The sequence below is a fragment of the Rhea americana genome, unplaced genomic scaffold (assembly GCF_003343005.1).
Source record: "Rhea americana isolate MKP2758 unplaced genomic scaffold, rheAme1 scaffold_45, whole genome shotgun sequence".
NCBI lineage: Eukaryota > Metazoa > Chordata > Aves > Rheiformes > Rheidae > Rhea > Rhea americana.
The window spans coordinates 4,228,476-4,251,461 of NW_028186590.1; the positions used below are offsets into that span (position 1 = coordinate 4,228,476).

The following is a 22,986-nucleotide window of genomic DNA, read 5'->3' on the forward strand; positions in this document are numbered from 1 at the left end:
TCACTTACCTGTAGCAATAATTTTCCTGAGAATAACAGGAAATAAGTGTTGTGATCCTGGCATGTGTACTTTGTTTAACAGATGTTTTGTTGAAATGTTCAAGTGTCTTAGTTAAGGATTTGTGAACCTGTAGTAGTGGGATAAGCTCTAGTAGTAAGATTATGGAGCAGAGTAGAACACAGCACACCTTTGAACTACTTATCCAGAAAAAAAGTATGTATCAGTATCTGATAAAGGATGTGGAAAGAGTCTGCCATGCCTGGTGCTGTTATTGGTCTGTATAGCAAGGAATTCTGGAGGATTACAGGAATATCCAAATCCAGAAAGGTTCAATCACTATAGGAAGTTACTAAGTTTTAGTACTTTTCTCTACTTATGTATTTTTGGAATAGTTCTGTATTTTAAAAGCAGAATTTCCATTAGCCTTTGAACAGTATATGTTTAGAAYAATGTGCTAGAACTACAGAATTTGATGCATAAATTTCTCTTGGGGAAATGACTCTTCACGTCTATATATAATCTGAATTTATTTCCAGATGCAGACTTGCATTTATTCAAAGTTGCTATTATTTCTTTTTCTCATGGCAAGATTGCTGCCAGTTTCTCATGTCCTAGAACTTGCTATAAAAATGCTGAATTTGCCACTGTTTCGTTAACATAAGAAAATATACTCTAAAGAGATTATTGTTTATTTTATGCTKTTGGTCCACTGAAAGGCAAAACCTATCCATTAGGTCAAGCTCAAGCATTCTTTGCAGAAATACGGATGGAAACCTTGAGTGATACCAAATTAGGGAACTTCTCTTTTGCGATTTATTTGAAAAATCAAACAGGATTTTAAAATGATAGAAATATATTGCTGAATGGCAAAATCTCACCTTGCAATGCAGTGTATTTTAATATTCTGTGCTCAAAAAAAACATTAAATAAGATTTTTCAGTATGTACATTTTACATCTCTGAGCAAATCTTACATTATTATTACATGTGCTTAACACAAGAGGCTGAAGTTATGTATTTGCCTAAATGGTACATTGAATTAACTGAATTGTGCTTGCTTAGAGCTTTTGCGCTGTTTTAAAAATTATCTCTGTGTGTAAAGCATAGTGTGCTAGAGAGAACGCAGGAAGCGAAGTYGTGCAGCTCGGTTAAACTCTGCGTGCTTGATGGAGAGCGTCGGGCCTGGTGCCCGCGTAGCCCGTGCGTGAGGTAACGCTTTGCGCCCTGCCCCCGCAGGCGGCTGCACGCTGAAGAACCGCAGCGGGCAGGCGCTGGAGTGCTGCGCCGCGCTGCTGGGCCTCGACGAGGACGACCTGCGCGGCAGCCTCACCACGCGCGTCATGCTCACCACGGCAGGGGGCGCCAAAGGAACGGTCATCAAGTGAGTGCCGCGCCGCCAACGGCCGCCAACGGCCCTCTCGCCGCGCGCGCTTCCCCTTCGCCGCGCGCGCTTCCCCTCCGCCGCGCGCCTGCCCTCCCTCCGCCTGTTCGGCCAGCCGCAGGCGGCTGTCTCCGGCCAAGCTGTCCCAGCGTCGCTGTTTTTCTCTGCCTCTGTAGAAGCAGGGTTATGCTTCTGCACCGCTTTGTTTCTGAGGCTGTCTCTCATCCTTGCTGCCCAGAACAGTAAACAACAACCCAGCTGTGACACTAGTTTTCACATTTGACTCGGGAGAGAGTGGGGAAGTCATGGCAGCTTCAGGGATTAAACACATTTCCTATTTTATTATTATTATTTTTTTATCACAGCACTACTGAAACAAACTCTTTACCCCAGGACGGCCCTAGGCTTTGAGCTGGGAGCCCCTTAGCAGAAGGCCCCTGCCCTCCCCCGTCCCATCCCACAAGGCCATAGCTCATTTGAGGTAACGCTCAGGGATTTGGGTGTCCAACCTGGTGCCAAAGGCTTTGGGCCTGTCCACATGAAAAAGGGAAAATGATCAGGAACTCCTGCCTGAGCCTTTGCAAATACGAGCTGAGTCACAATTAGCGAAGGGCAGTTASATGGTTACTTAATGATTTGTAGAGTGCGAAAATACGAGAGTGTAGCAGATCAGTATTGTCAATTCTGTCAAGACAGAAACAGGTATATTTCTCTAATATTTAAGCAATGGTGATTTTGAACTGACAATTATTAACAGAAATTTGAGAAATACAGATCTGTTCATACTTTTTAGCAAGATAATGTGTATTTGTAGACACTGCTCAGGTTTGCTTGTTCGGTTTGGTCATTGAGTTTTTTTTTTTTTTTACTTTTATTTAGAAGAATGATTGTGCAATGTCTGACACTGACAAAGATGATCTTTTCTGGGGGAAAACAGTAGCTTCGAACACATCACGCTCACCTTTTATAAAGCCTCTTATAAGCCAGTGAATGCATTGTGAGGCCAAAGAAAATACAGTAGTAACCCTGGTAAATCCCTAAGCTACACAGCAAATTAGATACGTTAATAGGTTAACAAATACTCTGGAGGGATGCTGATGCTGTTAACTACAGCATGCCTCAAGAAATTCTGAGGATCCTCTGATGCATATGTCTTGTTGTGGAGGCTGCACAGTATAGCAGTGACTGCTGCTCCAGTTGGAGGGTAGTAGAGAGGTGATAGTAGCAGCCCCCTTTGTTCACCTTCCCATAGTCACGCTTCTTAACGGCCTATGGATTTTCAGATCTTCTGTGGTTGTCTTCACAACAGCAGGTGATATGTTTCTCTGTGTTGCCACTTTTAATTCTTACTCGATCAAGTTTGAGCTCCTACTGTTCAAACACAATGACACACTAATTGGGACGTGTGCTGCTTCTTGCTGTTGTTGGTAAACATTTAATCAAAATCACAAAGTTAATAGTGTTTCATAGAAACATAGATGTTAGAACAATATAAATTTAGGGAGAAGGTGTTTTTTATGTAGGTATTAAGAATAACTCCCTATTGAAGTAAATAATAATAGTAGCCTTATAAAAGAGTATTTGTTCTTTTTTGCATTAACTTGTATCTCAACAAGAAGCTTTCATCAAAGTAACTTTGTAGGCACAGAAATCATATAGTGATTTTTTTCTGTACCCACATGAACAGCAAATAATTGCAAAGAACGTATTTAGAAATTATACTGATCATAACATGCTAATGCCCATGATAGTTACAACTTTTCTAAAACTGAATTTTATTAAAATGGTTATTTCGTAAAGAAAACTAGTGAAAAAAGTTTAGCTTCTACCACAAATTTTCTATTTCTATTTCTATTTTTTCCTTTTAACACATAAGCTGTTAGGGGTGCTAGATACGCTGCAACAACTGGATTGCATCCTTCAGCAGTTGGTTTTCTCACTATATCTTTTCAATATCTTTTTTTCTGGAGTTTAAAGAAAGYGTATTGAAACTAGCTTTGGGACAAACAATTTTGAGCAAACTAATTCTCTATGTTTAGCAAAATGTGTTGACCTTTTAGTTAGGAAACTAATTACTACTCACTTCAGTCACTGGAAGAATGCCCAGGGGTTTCATGTTCACTAGTGAAACAATCAGGGTATTTTAGCTTAATTGAATTGGAAATACAATTTTGTGCATCTTACACCCAAAATTTAATATAGGAATACCATAATTAACTACCTGTATTAATACAAATAGCTTCATTACATATTTTGCATGTTTTAATGTTGGTTATTTCTGTTCCTTGAAGCAGATTATTTAYGTGTTGTAGCACTAAATATTTTTTAATCTTTCATTAACTCAAGGGCTGAAACAACAGATAACCTTGGACTATCACTGTGGCTACAAGGTAAACTTAGCAGGTGCTAGTTAATGCTCTTTTAGGTTATCACAGACTTAGGAGGTGAAAAGTTGATTTTTGAGCACTTCAGAGCTTTGACTTTCTTAGTCCCCAAGGGGATGTAATGGATTTGAGTAATTAAGATTTTCAATGGTCAAGAGCTCATTCTGTGCAAGAAAAGTAACCTTGATCTCTATCTAATTCCAACTGATAATACTAAACTTAAAGACAGTAGCTGTAGTGGAAATACTGCTCAGTGTGAGCTTCCTGATCTGCAGGATGAAACTGGTCTTCCAGGCCAAAATTTGAACCTGGTAAACCATTGGTGACAGACTTTCTGTGCTCTTTGAACATCGTATCTTTTGAGTAAATATTCACAGCATATTACTAGCTCTTCTGAATTAACTCAGATTCAGGAGTCTTAAGTTTATTATGGGTATGTGCTGGTGTTCCAGTACTACATTACTGCTGAGTGGGTAATCTCAGTGATTTATTTCTAGCAGATTCTTCAGTAATCTGCTTATTTCTGTAGTTGCGAAGAAGAGAGATTCAGGAGTTAGAACCTCAAATGATTACTCCTGAACTGGTTACAGTACAGTGAAAAATTATAAGTAAGGATAGGAGAGGGATTATTCTACTTTCAATTCAAAGCTTAATATCCAGACTCTATAATATTTTAAATATTGTTTTTTTTTCTGGAAAATGGTTACAGTTTTTTTCTTAAGTTATTAAAAGTACAGTGCTCTTAATCACTGTTATCTTGCTTTGTTATCAGTTGATACAGAGAGTGATAAATTATTCTTTTCTTTATAACAATGTGTACATGTAGGAAGACTTGGCTTTTACAGGAAAAAACGTTTCTCTTGTGCACACTGTTTTCCAAGTTACTATTTTTAGACTGTGTCTAAACTGACAGCAAAATATTTGATATGTCCACCCAGCAGAACCTTTATCAGTATTACAGATACAGTTATGGCAGACAATTATATCCTACAGAGTATAGGTGACACTTGCATTAACATAGAGCAGAATGAGATTTGCGGGTTTTGAAAGACTACAACTGTTCATTTGCTTCAGCTTGTGATCCACTGTAATTGCTGATCTTTCTCTGTTGACTGTTCGTCTAGTTCTTCCCCATTTTGCATTTGAATGTTTAAAGTTAAGTATACTACAACATACTTTTCTTTACCRAATTCAGTCTTGTGGATTTTTAGACCATTTCGTCAATTTATCAAGATGATTCTTAGTCTGCATACACAAGCAGTTATGTTTATGTGCCAGCAGATCTTTTTCCTCCAATGTTTTATTCTGTGAATGACAAAAATGATTTCAGAGTACTCCTTCCCATCTTAAAGGATTACTACGTTAAGCCTCTTTCTCTAGCATTTTCTAAACTTGTGCAGCAAAAAGTAAATATATGCTAATAAATACACACATAAATAATATCTTCTTCCCATGTAGCTTACTGCACGTGCAAGGAAGGTGAATGGGACAACTTTAGATATTTATTAAATAACCAGGTTGTGCTACTGTAGCCTGGTTTAGAAATGATTTATTAAACCTCTATATGGTACTGGTAGTAATGAAGTTTRTTTGTTTTATTTTGTTCCAGCAGCTCCAAGAACTTTCCTCTCCCCTCCCACCTCTCCCCTTCCCCCTTCTTCCTTTCCTTTCGGCTTTTTATGGGAGAGTAGATCATGTGGTTACTAGTAGGTCAGAATGAATAAATAGCTCATCTGAAATCACTATACTCAAGAGTATAACAAACRTTTTGTACTGCTCTGCACAATAGAGCCAACAGGGAGCAGTAGGAGGGTAGTGCTAAATATTATCTCTGATTTATTAAATATTAGTATGTAGTGGACTGTCAAGGAAACTTGRCAGCTGCACTAAATTTGTCTGTCCTTGTTTGTCTTCCAAAAAGAGCGTAATAATCACCTTGTTGGCTGATATATTTGCTCTCCATGTACAGTTCATTTATAGAGAGAAATAATGTGGTGTTATTCAAAATCCAGTGTACCTCTTAAACTGTAAATACGCTGTATTACTCTGTTATTTCAGCTTCACCCTTTCCATGAAGATTCTCAGATGGAACTCCWTTGTCAAAAATAGATTATTTTACAATTTGAAACATTTAACTGGCATCATTCCAAGTCCTCCTGCTTCCTTTGGAGTAGTACGTTTTTTACCAAAATTAATTTTTGGTAGACCTACTGAGGTCTGTGTTAAAAATACATTGGAAGGCTTGTCACTTTCAAAATTTCTAGATTTATTTCTTTTGCAGTTTTTAGAACTTAATCTTTTTCTTGAGTTGAAAACTCATTACTTGTATTCTTGAATTACATAGGCCTTTAATTAGGTAGGGTTATTTCATTCAGGCTGTTTTGTGTGTGTGTGTGTGTGTGTGTGTGAAGCAGCAGTCTGGTTGGTTCTCAGTGGTTGATGGGCATCACTTCCCTTGCTCTCTCTCCTCTATTTATTGACAACCGTGGAGAGATTTATCTGGTCTGGATAAATAACCTGAAAAATGTTAAATGGTGGAAAACATTTGGAGACTGGATAGAATTGTCCATAGGATAAATCCAGCCTTCAAGAGTATTTCACTTAGACCTCAGACTGTAGATCGTTAGAAACCTTCCTGAAGAAATTAGTATGAAAATCAAATATAGTTTTGTGTTACTGCCTTACTCAAATAGCTAGAAAATGGTGATGGATTTCTTCCCTATTTCTTGCAAGCATGTGATGGAGGACATGGGGAAAAAGTGAAAGAGAGGAAGGAAAACGCATCTTTTCCTGTTCAGGAAAAGAGAGTTATTTTTTTAAATAAAATTCTTCTGTATTCTGCTAGTTCAGTTCAATTTCAGCATTATTTTGTGGTTGTATACTTTTTCAGTTGTGCAAAACACATTGCAAGGTTAGGTTTTCTTTCTTTCCATGGGTTTCTGATGAATACTGTGATAATTTATATTAATAGTAGGGTTTTGTGCCTTCTCTGGAACTCTGCATAATACTGGCACAGTTTATTTTTCTGTAGAATAGGGCTATTTTGTAACTACATGCTCTAGAAGTATAACTGCTTCCCATGTTTAGTGGCTTAAAAACAATAGAAAGCATAGAAGATTTTGTCATACTGTATTATGTAATAGGTCTGCAGCTGACATGTGAGAATTAGCATTCTGATCTCTTAAACGTATCAGAATAGAACATAAAGGTACCTCCCTTCTATTTATAAGATTTCTGTCAGTACTTGTTACCCTAAGATAAATCAGCAGATACTTAGATAGTAATTAGCTTTAACCCAATCTTATCTTCCACTAATGTAATGTAGCTGCATGTGTCCTTAGTGAATGTAGTCTCTGGTTTCCTGATTTGTCGGTCACAATAGAAAGTGGTCTCCAACAGTCTGAATTTTTGCTTCAGAAGTATCATCTTTGAAAATTACAGAAATAGTAATTACGAGTGAGTTTAGTGCTTGTGAATCCTGGGAGGTCAAGGAAACGATGCAGTACGGGTAAACTGTTGGTTTTCTTCTCTGAACTGCTAGTTCTTACTACTCTGATGTAAAGAAAACAACCTGGAGGGGGCAACAGAGCAGTTCCACAACTGTGACATCTTAAACCTCTTCGAAAGGGGGTTGCCAAACAGTTTAGGTAAGAGTGAGTTTTTAAGGGTAGATTCTTGTATACTAGGAAGGTTCCATACCCGGTTATCCACCACCTTACCAGAGCAGTCTATCTGTTGATCAAATACTGATTGTTACTGTAGCTGTAGTGGTAGAAGGATATGACAGGCAAGTTACATAGGGAGAAGTAATACAGGGTGTTATATGGGGAGAAGTGATTTATTAAGCCAACTGATAGATGTATTTAGAAAAAATAGGCGAGCTTTCAGCATACAAATGAAACTATCATCCAGCATTCCTCATGACATAAGAGGACTGCTGTGATAAAAATTTTGACATTCTGTGTGTCCCTCCCTGCAAATTATATTAGTTTGTTTACTAAAGACTGTCTCTCTCTCTCTTTTTTTTTTTTTTTGATTTACTCTAACATTGGAGATATATATCTGGCCAAGGGTCTGTCAGTGTTTACACTTAATTTTTTCTTTCTTTGTTTTTATGTTTTTCATTGAGATCTTTGAAATTCCCTTTGGGGAATTTCAGTTACTGATCAGATTCTTCTCTGTGGAGGTTGCTGGGAATTTTGGCAATTTGATAAAGATCTAAGTGCAATTTTCAGTCATTTTATGAAGCTCAAAGTTCATTTTTGTTGGAAATTTGATACTTCTTCCAGGCTGTTTTTCAACTGATTCCTTAAAACTTTATCCATGAATCAGTTGTCTTATTCTGCAGACTTTTAGAGGTTATTTCTGAGCTGTATATAATATAACTTTTTTGGTTTTGGTGCTCTTTCTGTAAAACTGAACAYTATTAAGAAATGAAGGAGAAAAAAGGTCTTGCAGAACGTATTTATCCAGGAAACGGGAYAGTTGATGTACTTTTAAATACATGTATTCTAAACATGTTCCTTCCATACTGACTTCATGAAATAGCTAAATTTATATTATAATTTATATAGCTAAAATATGTGTTTATATGTGCCTGATATTCCTTCAAATTTGTCATGCATTTCAGAACTTTTGACATTTTGACTCGGTTCTAAAAATAGTTAGCAAAGATAAATGCTAAATTGGGATATAAGCTTAAAATAAATAGGCCCAGGACAGAGTAAAGGTCTGTAATTCAAGAGGGGGAAAGWAACAAAGGATAGTAATCAGCTGTTAAAAGGCTTCTTTTTCTAGTGAATAAAAAGAATCCTTATTTTGAGGGTATATCCAGCTTTCATCATCAGAACAAATACTCCTTATCTCCACTTTCTTATTTCTGTTGCCAGTTAATTTGCAGCTATATAGTTTTAGTTATAGCCCTTGTGRAAACATAAGATCAAGATTGCCAGAACAAAACTGAACTTTTATTGTATTTGTTAAGCTCCTATTGTAATTAGGCAGATCATAACTAACTTGTTTAAATATTTTTGTAGGTGGCACTATTTGTATTTTAGATGTCTTTGCCTATCATCAATATGATTTTGATTATCTAACAAACATGAAATCATCTGCATGTCACTGCTAGGGAGGACAGTGGAACGTAATTGTTTCTYTTTACAGACAGAATAGTTAGTCTAATGTGGCAAGATTGTTTTTCTGAGTCTAGAGCTCAGGTTTTTGTATCCTAATCCACAAGAGTGGGAAAGGCTCTTTTTAAGTTTAGRGTCTAATCTCGGGTATTTTAGAGTGAGAAATTCTGAAACTTAATATCTGTATTTTTGTTCTGTAGAGTACCCTTGAAAGTGGAACAAGCAAACAATGCTCGTGATGCCTTGGCTAAAACAGTGTATAGTCATCTCTTTGACCAYGTAGTAAACAGAGTAAACCAGTGTTTTCCATTTGAGACTTCTTCTTTCTTCATTGGAGTTTTAGATATAGCTGGTTTTGGTAAGTATACTTTGAAAAATTCTTTTTTTTGTAGTTGACTGTTATTGCCACCAAAGATTCAGTGATAAATTTTTAAAACAGAATGTGATAGAGTTTTCTTTTTGGTGGTGATGCATGAGATGGGATATATGTACTGAAGAGGATATCCAGAAAGCAGACAGTGCCTCATTTTCCTGAGACACAAGAATGCAAAGGAGGTCTGGAGCTTTTGCTGCTGGCCTAATGTCAGAAGTGTTAGTGTGAAAATAGACATCTTTGTAAGATTTCTGATTCCTGCAGTGTGTGGGCAGACACTACTTTTTCTCCTGTGGTCATTCCTGTACTGCTTTGAAGCACTAGAACTTTGCTACTCATTTTAACTGTAGCAGCTGTTACTCAGTACTGTAAGGAATCTGTTTCTCAATGTGCTGGTAAAAAGCAGGGCTAATGTGCTTATGCCTGCTTTCCATGCATAGRGTCTTACTGTGGCTACCTACTAAAATTAGGAAAGATGTTGAATGTGCATACTGTGTTTTCATTCAGTCCTGAGAAGATCTCTTCATACTGATTGACAAGCAAAAAGAAATCTTTGAATTAAGATACTGTTCCCTGGGGATTGTTTCTGTAAGAGAGCAGGACARTGGGTTCCTGGTTGCTTCCTGGAAGTGGTGGCATTGATGGTACCCATAAAGCTTATGGACTCTTAGGCTCATTAAGATTCAGAGAAAGGCATGTTTTCTGGTGTGCTAAGGAAGGCAGTTGAAGACCTTTGATTTTGGGKTCCTCAAGGCTATGATGTCAAGTGCCAGCCTGTGATAACGTGCATGCATGACTGTGTATTGATGCAGTGTCATTTTATGGTAGCATCTTGGTTAGGTTTGCCAGCAGATGTAACTGTTACTGTGTTAGAAATGTGATCTACCTCAACATTTTTACCTCTGTCTTACATGCAACTTGAAAATTTGTAGAAGATTTTATTTATTGAATGAAAATCAATGCATCTTTAAATATTTACACTCTAAAGCTTTTGTCACTTACTGTGTAATATGAACTCTTGGAACACTGGTTTATCACAGAAGTTTTAACTTCCRTTTTTCAGAATACTTTGAACACAACAGTTATGAACAATTCTGTATCAACTACTGTAATGAAAAATTGCAGCAGTTTTTTAATGAAAGGATTCTGAAAGAGGTATGTTATGTTTTGTTATATCAGGGTATTTCTGTTTTTTTCTTGTCTGTTTTTTAGTAAAATAGCATTTTCTGCAAGATTGTTCTTTCTTYTCAGGTTAGAAATTTCAGTTGACAAATTGTATCTTTTTGCTCTGTGAGATCAGATTATGCTAGAAAAGAGTATGACTTTTTGAAAACCAAAACTCTCTTGCATGTGCATGCGCACACACACRTGTACATACATGCACACACGATCTCTCTCTCTCTCACCTTTTTTTAAAAAAATAAAATATTCAGACGAGAAGTCCTACTCCAGATATGTTTCATTAACATCAGGCATTGAAAACCTGATATGGACGTCTACGTATGTGTTTTTATTGAGCATATAATTGAGGAGGTGAAGCTGTAATATAATAAGATGTGCCAGACAATTTTAAAATACAAATTTATTTATGCTKTATGTAACAATAATGTCTTCATATTAAAAAAAATCTGTAGATGAAAAGATCTACAGTGTGTGGTATTTTTTGTTTCATAATTRTTATTCTTTTTTGTTCAGGAACAAGAACTTTACCAAAAAGAAGGCTTGGGGGTTAATGAAGTGCATTATGTAGATAATCAGGACTGTATAGGTATGTACTTCTTGAAATGTCAAACTGTTTGTTAATACCAGGGAGTGCAAAGCTTAGAGTAGAGTAGGCAAAATATAGGTAACACTAGCAATTTTATGCTTCTAATGACCATTGCAGCCTTGTGAGTTCTTCCTTAGGCCTTACCATTGTGTATATGTTTGTTTGAGGCTGTTTCTTCTTGCAGTTGCAGCATTGGGATCTTGATTGATCCCAAAGCAAAATTCTGAATATTACAGCTTTGTGTGTGTGTGTGTGTATAAATTCATAACATTACAGTTTCAGTTGGTAATGGAGCTATGTTGTCCTRCAGTGTGTAATAACTGCAGTTGGGACTTGTGAATTGCTTTTGGATTTTCCAAGGAGACTAATCGAAACAAAAAATAGGATTAAAAAGTAATTTTTTTTGTTATGTGAAATGATTAAAAGCAAAGAAGAGCTTAAGGATGTCTCATGTGAAAAAAGATACAATGAATTACAATCCCATTCCCCACACACTTTGAGACAATCAGTAAAGGAGAAAAAAAAAGTATAGATGAAAGGTTGCAGATATTACTGTTGACTTCAGGTTTGCATGGATTGGTGTATCAAAGGTTTACGATTTTTTTTCTACTCTCAGCTTCTGTTCTTTAGTTGCTATATTGTGAACAGAAGTGATTGTGCTTTCACATCTACAGCAGTTTGCCCATAGTAGCTAGTGTAATCCCAAGCAGAGGATTCACAGTGACTGAGTTCAACATCTGTTTCAAAATGTCAAGTTCTTSTAAGTTTCTTAGCTCTGCTTAGGAGTTAAGTCTGTGCAGTCACTACCTCTGAGTTAACCAAAGATGAMGTGTCGAGCAAACCTATTGGCCATCTTGCGAAAAAACAACAGGAAGATGTTTGGAAGAGGGAACAAAAGCATAGCAACAGTTGATACGTTACTTTTATGAATGCAAACCATCTCCCATCTGGTAGTTTGATAATAGCTGTATGAACCTCTTCCCCAAAATATTGTTATAGCTTGAAGACTGTCATGTTCCCGTTTTTTTTTTTTTAAAGAATAACAAAAAACCCGACCCTTTTTCCCCCTCATACATGTTTGTTTTTAAACATATCTGAGAGTCAAAAGCGTTTTCACTGATGTCTGAAAAAATAGGTCTTTCTGACTCTAAGGGGGAAAATGAAYCATAGTTCATTTTTTGCCTTCTCTTTCAGGTTGTTGAAATTGTTACCATAGTCATCCACTACCCACAGAAGTGTTTTGGGCAGTTGACCTAAGAATAATTGTAGCAGAGATGCTCTGTCATCCAGTCATGACTCCTTTTGCTATTCCAGCCAACATRTAACACTGCACTACAGATTTTACCTATTTCTACGTAATATAGCTTATTCTTAGATAAGCTAGTAAGATTCCTGCCTAACTTCACCACACCACTTGTACCTTAATTTTCTTTTTTCATAGTTAGGAAAAAAAGGATTTTCCACTGCCTCTTGCAGTGAGTGAGAAATGAAAATGTTTTCTACTGACTTTTTTTTAATTAATTTTTTTATTTAAGGTGTCGCGCCAGACCAGTAATAGCAGTGAACATAGAAGTGTTAACTGTCACAAGAGAAGAGTATTATGTTGACATGAACAATTTTTTAAATTTTAAAGATATTAATTAACATGTTCTGATGAAATAGAAATCATCTCTGAAGCTGAATTCATTTTATATTTATTTTATTAATTGTAATATTCAGTATACATTATATATGCATAAAATATATCAACAAAAGGAATTACTCTGGTTTTATAAGCATAAATTGTTTGGATCAGCATWGTCTTGTGTTTTATAGCCTCATACTGTAAGATCTATCATGTAAGCTTATTGATGCTGCTGCAGTACAAATATTAGTCATTTTTTCCTTTCTACATTAAAAATAGGTAGTAAAAATTCCTCTTAGAGGAACAAGTTCCTAGGTAGTATGGCAGTTGCAAAATGCTTACGTGTCTGATAATTTCCGGAGCATAAATTTATGTGTCAGCTTTCGCTTTTGTATTTGTACATAAAGAGTCAAAAAATACATTTGTAAAAAGTTATAAAATTACCACAGAATGATCAGATCTCATTTGTCTTTCTTAAAATAAAATACCTTTTGTTTTTTAACTTGRTTCCTGCTGTGAAATAAAGTATGAGCCTTTGTGTGCTTTTAGATTCAACAAGTGGCAAAACATGGGTGAAATTTTTTTTTTTTTTTTTTTTTAAATCAGTCTAAGCCATTATCCCATAAAGACCTGTGCCATACCACAAAAAGCTTTAGGYACCTTTTGGGAGTTAGATGACTAAATGGCCATGAAAGGACTCAAAAAGTTCAGTATTGTGTTGCTTATGTTAAAGTTGGAACTTTTGATAACGTGTATAGAATATTGATTAAATTAACAATTCCAATAAGTAAAACCAGCTTACAGTGACTTTGTTTTCTATGCTAACAGCTTCACCTGGTTACAATTATAGAGAAACAGTTCAGTAGCATTTTAAACTTGTGATGTTCGTGATCTAATATGTGATTAGTAATCGAATTTTTGTAAACATGGTTGTTCTGTTTTGTTTTTACAAATAGATTTGATTGAAGCAAAATTAATAGGTGTGCTGGATATTTTGGATGAAGAAAATCGTCTTCCCCAACCAAGTGACCAGCATTTTACTTCAACTGTGCACCAAAAACATAAGGACCATTTCAGACTCTCTGTAAGTTTATTTATGCTATCTGTGTTGTTCTAATAAAAATGAATTCTCGGAACATTTGATAGTAACACTTCAATTTAATGAAAACCTTTTCCAAGATATCCCAAATACATCAGTTTCCACAGTTCATATTCTTTTGTCAGGGACAGGTTTAGACATAAAGTTTGTTGAAAGGTTCACTAAAGGCTCGTTAAGTCTTGTAGGTATTCTAATATCCTGCTGAAACTGATGTCATCTGTCTTCATCTGTACTTGATGTTTATTAGGATGTAATGCATAAAGAAAATAAAAACACAATTTAGATTATTTTATATCAAATGAACTATTCTGTTAYTCCTTTCCAGTACTGCTTGCTTTGGAGAATATCTAACTGACATGAAGTGTCTAGCTAGCACTTCAGATGAAAGTGAGGAATGCACCTGGAAAACTTCTTTGTTGTYAGTTCTTTAACACACAGTTGTTCTCTACTTTTACCTTTCATAAATTTCCACTTAAGCTRTTTAGCTAGATTCCTGTGCAATGAAACATTCTTCTAAGCATATGTATGATCAGCTAGGTGATTGCCTTTTGAAGATAAATGGTAAAGATACCATTCAAACTCATATTTTAAACTTCTGTTCCCAAATCCTATGACAGCCTTACACATTAGCCTGTGTTCAGCTAGGGAATGAATGGAATAGAAATTATTGATTAAGTAGGRGGAGGGATGACCAGCTGGTCTGAGCAGTATTGGTGAGTTTTATTTTGAATTTGAGGCTTATTTAGATTTGAAGTACCTAATGGTATGAATGGGAATGAAAATAGCCTTTTTTTTTTCTTGCTTTTAAACATAGCAGGAAGTGTCATTTTTAACACCTAGTGTTGTCCTAACAGTAAATTCTCATCACTATTCAATGTAATTCTTCTTTTTAATTTTACTTTTAATTACAGATTCCAAGAAAGTCKAAATTGGCTGTTCACAGAAATATCAGAGATGATGAAGGCTTTATTATCCGGCATTTCGCAGGAGCAGTATGCTATGAGACGGTAACTTTACTTAAACACACCACCAMCAACAAAATCTAATCAACTAATCTTACTATACTTTATCTTATTTTTTTGAGTATAGAGGCTACAAGTAAAGTATTTTTTCATTAGAAGAGAAATTCAAAAGATGATTTGCATTTTAGCTTGGAATCTAAATTCTGTGATTCATGACAGAACTGACAGTTTCTTTTCTCAAATTACAGACTATTTTGTTGAGATATTTTATACAAGTGCTTGTTATAAATTATGTTTAGATAATGGTATCAATATATATATCTTGATTTCATACTCTGCTGCAAAATCTTGTGTCAACAGAAGTTTGTATCTTGGGGGGAGGAGTGAACCRTGTAAATGTATTGTTAGACTTAATAGAAACTTTTCAGAAGCATATTCTCCTCAACTATTTATTTTTATGTTAAAAATCACATTTACTCTTCATAACAGAATTATTCATGTAAGGATATGAAATACCTGAAATTGTCACCGTGAAATATGTTCTGGATTCTTACACTTTTATATGACTGTTCATCGTATGAAAACATACATTTTCATGTGAAAACATATGTCTATATGTTGCCTAGTGATTTTTCTGAGATAATGTGAATCAATATCAAAATAATAAATACWATTAGAAAAAGCATTAGAAGAATTGTTCTAAATGCTCAATGTGAAACTGTGTACCTCATCGTGATACCTCAGCAATACCTTAGGGTATTTTCACAAATACGAGTCAGATATGTGCACGCAAGCTCTGTTCTCAGAGCTGATCAGGTATGAGGCAGTGTTGATCCAGAAGCTATACTAATATGCTTCAGTTAATTTATCCTGCCACTCAGTGGGATGGATTTAGCTTAGGCTAAACAACTTCTGCCCCACAACTGCCTTTTAACCTGGCAGTTCTTTATTTCTTCTTCTCTGTCACTGCATTTGTTGTCATGACAGTTCTCACGATCTGCTTTGTGGTGACAACACTCAGGTGGCTGCATTCATATTCCAATCTTGTGTTCTCACAGTCCAAGCGAATTTTGGAGGCCTTTTTTTTTCTTTCATTTCCATCAGCACTGAAGCTTTTTATGGAATGTCTTGGCAAATTTGTATTTTTTTTTTTGTTCAAATTAATTTCATAAATGTTCATAGATGTCCAGATCACAAAGTTGCACCAAAAACTATTAAGAATTTTATTGTGTGAAATTGGATATAGGTTTTTGATCTCTGAAGTTCAGTTTAATGCTCTGCTGCTGACTTTTAAAAAGTTAGCTGATATAAATAAACCAGAGAGGTAAAGTTTGTAGGAAGGGGATAATATCTTTTTTTTATACCAGCTGTCCTTAAGCAGTCAAAATATAACAGCACTGCTAAAATAATTGTTCATTTTTTTATTTAACTGCTACATCTAGAATTTTGGCAAATTAAAAGTGTGTAGGCTAGTTCTTGTTTGCAAATCTTGTAGCAAATCTTAAGTGATTTTTACAAGTGATGAAGAATTAAGCTTCCCAGAACTCCCTAGTGATGAGATATTGAGAGGTGGAAGTGGAGATGAGGAGTRTAATCATTGTGCATCAAAAGCATAACTGATTTTTTAAAAGGCACTAGACCTTGCCCTGGATTTCATGATTCCATCAACATCCTTCAAATTTAAGAATRTCTTTTCTTTTTGTTGTCATTTGTGTTTTGCATGTCCTGTTGAAAAGTCACTTGCCATAATGTACAAATACTTACTCCACAATTGTAGCTAATTTTGAATAAAGCATATAATTTTGTTTTTCTTTCAATTTTCTTTAAGACATAACTATTTAGCATCATGAAACAAATGTGCGATTATTTCTTGGGTTGTCTTTTCAGATGCAATTTGTGGAGAAAAATAATGATGCTTTGCACATGTCCCTTGAATCTCTMATATGCGAGTCAAAGGACAAGTTTGTTCGACAGCTATTTGAATCTAACACTAACAACAACAAGGATCTCAAACAAAAAGCAGGGAAACTTAGTTTCATCAGCGTGGGAAACAAATTCAAGGTAACACAGTAGAGCAAAGAATCTATTTTCTTCTAAAATATGCCACTCCTAAGTTATCTGAAATAAGTAGAACCTTAGGATGGGAGAACTGGTGGTAACTTGACATTTATATAAAGAAAATTCTGTTAAATACACATTTTTTCTATTGAAGTGTAAGAAAGCAGTGTAGTCAAGTTAAATGCTAGCTATTCCTGTCAAAAAGACAGTTGAAAAAAGTCCTTGTAGAGATTATGCAGTAATTCAGAAATTGTAATTTGGCAAGGACACAAGGAAATCTTTAYTCTGAAGATCTAAACTCTTGATCTAAATCTGGCATCTGTGGCCACTGAGGGATTTTGTATATGACCAAAGATGTTCTTCCATCCTGTCTTAGTTGTGTGCTGTAGGAGATGCACCAGTTGGGCTACATTTTACCATTCTCAAAATTTAATGGCTAACCTAACCACAGTACTTCATATTTTAAAATATTGTTGAGATAGTAATTGCTTTCACAGAAGTATGCTCATTGTGCTGAACAGTTCCTTTCTCAATACCTGAATCTCACACTTCTCATTTTCTCCTTTCTTCTGCTTATTGTAAAGCTGACCTTCAAACCTTGTCTTCTCCAAATGTTTTCTGCATCCTTTTCTCATTCAGCAATTTTATTTTAGCTGGACTATTCCAGCTCAGGATGGCTAGAAAAGAACTATAGGGGAATTGTGAGAGGAAAAGCAGGCACAACCATGGGCTGCAGGTAAATTTTTCAATCTCATGGACTTACTGTTGATAGAGTTGCTGCAATTTCGGCAAGAGTTCTTCTCAACACATCTGGGCCAGATCCAATGAAGGATTTAGATGCCTTCAAATCAGGTGCTGCAACATTTTTGGTTTGCTACCTTAGCTAAGGCACCTAAAAAACCAAATCACRTACCTAGACAACTTTTGCAGTCCATGGGGAAAGCAGGACAACCCCCAAAAAACATAGGCAAAGTGGGTAATAGCAACAGACTGTTYCTCCATTCCTGCTCCAACTCAAGGTTACATGTCTGAATCAGGAATGCGAGAGAGATTTCTTCTTTCAGGATCATATCTGGTGGTTTAGTTGCTATCTCTAAAAAGGCAGAGGCAGGAAGAAAAGGGAGGGTGTGGTACCGACACTTGCTTTGCGTRTAGCAGCTGTATGCTGCTTCAGTTCTATACCCTGTTCAGTGTTCTATCTCCAGGATATTTCCCTTAGCAACAAGTTATTGGCTAATCTGTCAGAGGTGATCTTCCTCATTCCCTTCTGGAGCCGAGCTGTTGTGTAGCGCAAAAAAAAAAAAAAAAAAAAAAAGCCTTTGATAACTTTGATGGGGCTAGGAAGAGTCTAACAGAGTTGTAATGTAGTAGTTTTGGTCAACCTGGGCAACCCCTGGACAACCTTTTCTCTGAATTTTACTTTCAGGGTTATTTCCTCTCCTCCTATTATTCAGTGTTTGTAGAATTATTCTGGAGCCATTAGTTTAATACAAAATGCATGAGCAAAAGGCAGACTGAAAATAGAATTGCATACAGGTATCCTACCTCCTAAACAAGACCTGCAACCATGATATGTCTGTTGTAAGGGAAGCTGGGATATTTCCCATTGTTTTTATGACTACATTTTCAAAATGCAAGCGAACTGCAGGTCCTGTGAGATGATTTGCACTTTGTTCCATCTGGGTTCTCAATTCCTTTTGGATGTAGCACCCCACATCAGGTAGCTATGGATAGATGAATGGTTATGGTTGCCCAAAGGAGGTTGAAGTAAAAAAGAAAGTGTTTAAGCAGCAGCTGAGTGGGAGACTTTGTGAATTATGTTTTAGATTTTAGTGTTCGCCTCTGCACCTAGAACATGACTAAAGTCCTTTTTGGATCTGGCCCACCAATCTATAATTCTTTAAATGTTTTCAACTTTCACAGCATTTTGAATGTATGTGTTACTTCCAAYAATTCATTTAGTGCTACCTTCCCAGACAAAGAACGTACTACTGATGAACACTAATAGCCTTGAAAATTTCRCTTCAAATGGCATCAAAATATGTTCTTTTATCTGTGTAGAAGTTTCATCTCTTTAAGAATAATAATTCTTAATGTATTAGTGTATAAGTCAGTCCTGAATTCTTCTAATTACATCGGGTATTAGATGGTATTGCAGATACTTCTCTTTAMAAAATCCTTAACAACATCCTTTCCTTTATAACTAATTAAAATTAATTCACATAAACCAATTGAGGAAATGATGAATTAATTTAYCACATCTACTTAAGAATTTGTGGGATAATTTTACCTTAATATGGTAATGATGAATTAAATTGCAATAATTCAGAGCAGCAGTAGTTTTAGCAATATGCCTTACTCATATGATCATTTCATTATTGAAAGTAATTAATGACTCTGGCTTATTTCTTGTCAAATTGGGAGCATCCAGGGGTTATAAGGAAGAGTATTTTTACTCTAGCTAGAACTGTATTTTGATCCTGGAAATTAGGCAGTCATTTCCAAAATGAAGCATCACAAATTTAAGGAAACATGAAGATTATATGCAAAGTAGATACAAAAGTATTTGTCAGTGAGAACTGAGCAGGAGGTTATCAGTGTTTATCATAGCTCTTGTGGCACTCCCTCCTTCTTTCTAACCATATACATGAAAAGTAAAAAACACATTTTCATCCACTGGAAGGAAGACTGGCAGCTCTAGGTGAAGCATATCTGCTGGTGCAAATCTAGCTTATGGGTTTCAAGGTAATTGAAAGATATAGTCAGAAAAAAAACAGTCAAAAATGAGATCCTTTTGATTTGGTTCTGATACAGAAAATTAGTATGTTTAGATTTCTGTCTTACATCTACATACTTGATTTTGTGAGTAAACTAGAAAGAATGCTRTGACAGTAATCTGTATGGCACAAAAGGCATATCTGTAAAGTATAAGTATAACTTTTATTTTTGATATGGTTCTGGAATGTTTAAGTCCTTCCCAGTACACATTCAGGAGCAACTAACTCTCTTCCCCCCYATAGCCTTAAGTCTCTTTTGATCTTACACCCTTTTCCCAAACAATCATAAGGTCTTCTGTCATCACAATTTGTTTAAATCCAGCCTGAGTAAATGTAATATAGAATAAAGACTATAGTCTGTTGAATTTCTCATCAAAGGAGAGTTTGCAGTTAAAAAAAAATCATAATACAGATTCATCTACTAAAATTTTGACACAGACTTTCAAGCCAACAGTGCAACACAGCTTCAACAACAAAAAATCAAAGTTTAAAGTGATCTCTAAAGGAAACTGAGTATATCTAATATRTATGTGAATACAGGTATACATTTGTTACAGGTTAAATTTGGGGTTTCAAAATCTTAATGTATTTTTTGTATCATTGCTGGTCAGTCTCATTTCCTTTAGAACTTTTTTTTATATGGACATTGTTTCCTTTATTTTCCCAAATGGATATGCACTTTTTTGATAGCCAAATTTCAGTCATACACATGGTATTGCTGTTAAATTCAACACATGCTGTTTCCKTGGGATCACTCATGCACTTTTGCATGATTYTGTCTGTTAAAGATTTGTGAATATKTGATTTATCAATTCTGTTGGATCTACTAACAACAAACATGCATGTGCTAATTCTATTATTTCATTATCGTGTGTGTTTGATTTTTTAGTTACTGTGGTAAGATGTTCCATGCAGTTTTTTAAAATACCTCTTTTCTTTTGCAGACTCAGTTAAATTTGCTTCTTGAGAAGCTTCACAGTACTGTAAGTATAAATACAGATGCAAGTTCATCATTTTCTCTTTCTATTGCTTCTCACATAAATTGTAATCAGATATCTCAACAACTTCGCTTAAAGGAGATATCTAGTGATAAAAAATAATTTCAGAATTTGCAGTTATGTGACACTTCTGAAGTGTCTTGCTGTGCAACTAATGAATATTAATTTTTTTTTTGAAGAAAAAAATGGAAAAATTTTGTTGTCGAACAAAAGTTACACAGTTTAAGTAAAAAGATAATATATTCTACTTAAATCTGTACAGGCTACAATCTCCTTCTCTGTTAGTTTCACTTCTTCCTTTCGTTGCTTATCATTGATGACTAAACTGCAGAAGATTTAGAGTTGTATTTAAAATTAAGATAGGCAATAATAACTTCTGTTTTCATATTCCATAATGTAGTTTAAATGAAGATGTTTCAACTCCTTTTTGGCACAGATGGTCAAAGAACCTGATTCTACCTAATGAATATTTACTTATTTAGTCAGTATGATTTGATAGCTTGTGGAATTCTACCAATTATTCATCTAGTCCTATATATTCAGAAGATGCATTTGTGAGAGTACATTCTTCTTGTTTCTCTCAGAATTTATGCTCTGGCAAAAAAAAAAAAAAAAGTCAACTGAATGGGACAGGTATTGCAATGTAGCTAGCATTAAGATCTCACTGTATTTGTGAGCACATTTGAAAGGGAGATAATGTCCTTCACCTCAGAACACTGTGAAACTGAGAGTCAGTCAAAGGAAAAGGAGTGTGGCCACTCTTGAGTTTAGCTAACCGGTGAATAGAGATGGATCATTAATACAGAGCTGCCTTTAGCAGGCCCTTTCTGGCTCCAAGGGGAGRGGTTGGTACAAAGTACTCTCAAAATATTCAAATCAATAGTAGAATTATGTTTTCTTGGTCCCAATTTTGTTTTAATACGTAGGATAGGATTTCATTAGCTGCCTTTTATAGGAAAAATTGAGTTAGTAGGTGGTGTTTAAAAAASAGTCCCCCTTAAAGAGGGAATGGGAAAAAATCAGAGAAAGCAGTGGTCAAAATTGTAAAGAAAGTATGTATGATAACTACATATGGTAAGAGAAGAATAGGTTGGAACAACAAACGGAGGAAGAGAATGTGAAGTCATAAGGCAAAGGAAACTGGAAAAAGTCAGAGTTAGAGGAAGAGTAAAGTTTAATTGGCATGATTCCAATGTCAGGAGGTTGGAAGGATGCCCTCTCTGGAGGACTGAGACATTTAGCTGATATGACTGTGAAGATAATGAGTGTAGTAGAAACTAGAGTGGTACATCATAATTAGATTGTTTTAATGGTAAGAAAAGGAGTTGAGTGAAAACTCAAAAGTTGAGGTTCCAATTAGTAGCTTGAGCATTGAGATAAGTTATATTAAGGCAAAGTTACAGTGCAAGCGGAGTGTAATTAGAAAAATAATGTCAATTTTTCTCTTTTTAGAAATATATTTCACTTTTTTTCTTCAGTAATTCTTAGGTGACTCTTATTTCAGGAGATCTAAAAATGTATAGATTCTGCTAACTTTCCCTTTTGACAATAGGGTTCTAGCTTTATTCGCTGCATCAAACCCAATTTAAAGATGACAAGTCATCATTTTGAAGGGGGACAGATCCTCTCTCAGCTTCAGTGTTCAGGTAATGTGTGCATTTGGTATTTTCCACCTCATTTATTATTTTGACCATTGTAGATTGACCTAATTTTGAAATATGTGAAATGGAAACAGTATTTTTCCTAACTTGAACTGTTGCTCTCTGGAAGGTAAATCATTTATGTCTTTCAAACACTTACTAATTTTGATTCTCAGTACCTGAGCCTCCCATTTTAGTCAAAAGCGACTTAGTTAATGCAGCCTAGGAAGTCATTCATATGAACAGCTATAACCTCTTATTTGTAAGCAGAGTTTCTTTAATTTCCATCARCTGTTTCTCAATTGATTTTAATGAGAGTGTAGACACCTGGTGCACAGTAAGGAGCCACGTATTGGTATTTAAATTCAGATTTCTTAATCTGGAGCAGAATCTCATGTCTCAGTGCCCACAACATTGCTAGGGCAGCAACTTAGTCCAGAACGACAGAATTCCTTTGAATTCCTGTGGCAATTGAAGTGTTAGAAACTCACCTGTGCATTTAGAGATAGTCAGTATTAGCTGGGGTTGAAAAAAATCTCTTTTCTTGAATTTCCTTCTATAACAGAATCAACCAAGTTCCATTTTACTTTTTCAAAATTACTTTATGCCACTATTAGTTTGATTTGGAGCTGAGCTTCCAACAATGGCACTTAAGCATGGTCTTTCCTGTTGTTTTATGTACTACAGTGGTAATGTGATGCTACATTTTAATTACTCTTGAAATACTAGGTGCTTTCAAATTTTATAGCTTAATTTTAGAGGACAAACATTAGCAATCTTTTTTGTCCCAC

At 35.4% G+C, this 22,986-nt stretch overlaps 1 protein-coding gene across 2 annotated transcripts in view; it reads left to right on the forward strand.

The window, feature by feature from the left end:
* Positions 1 to 22,986, forward strand: part of MYO6 (myosin VI) — an 80,846-nt gene that overhangs the window by 30,311 nt on the left and 27,549 nt on the right. For both annotated transcript variants that reach the window (XM_085316063.1, XM_085316064.1), the window contains exons 11-19: positions 1,236 to 1,380; positions 9,097 to 9,254; positions 10,333 to 10,424; positions 10,965 to 11,037; positions 13,618 to 13,745; positions 14,672 to 14,767; positions 16,610 to 16,783; positions 20,502 to 20,540; positions 22,108 to 22,201. In XM_085316063.1, the coding sequence (XP_085172189.1) occupies positions 1,236 to 1,380; positions 9,097 to 9,254; positions 10,333 to 10,424; positions 10,965 to 11,037; positions 13,618 to 13,745; positions 14,672 to 14,767; positions 16,610 to 16,783; positions 20,502 to 20,540; positions 22,108 to 22,201 (999 nt within the window). The remainder of the gene's footprint in view (positions 1 to 1,235; positions 1,381 to 9,096; positions 9,255 to 10,332; positions 10,425 to 10,964; positions 11,038 to 13,617; positions 13,746 to 14,671; positions 14,768 to 16,609; positions 16,784 to 20,501; positions 20,541 to 22,107; positions 22,202 to 22,986) is intronic.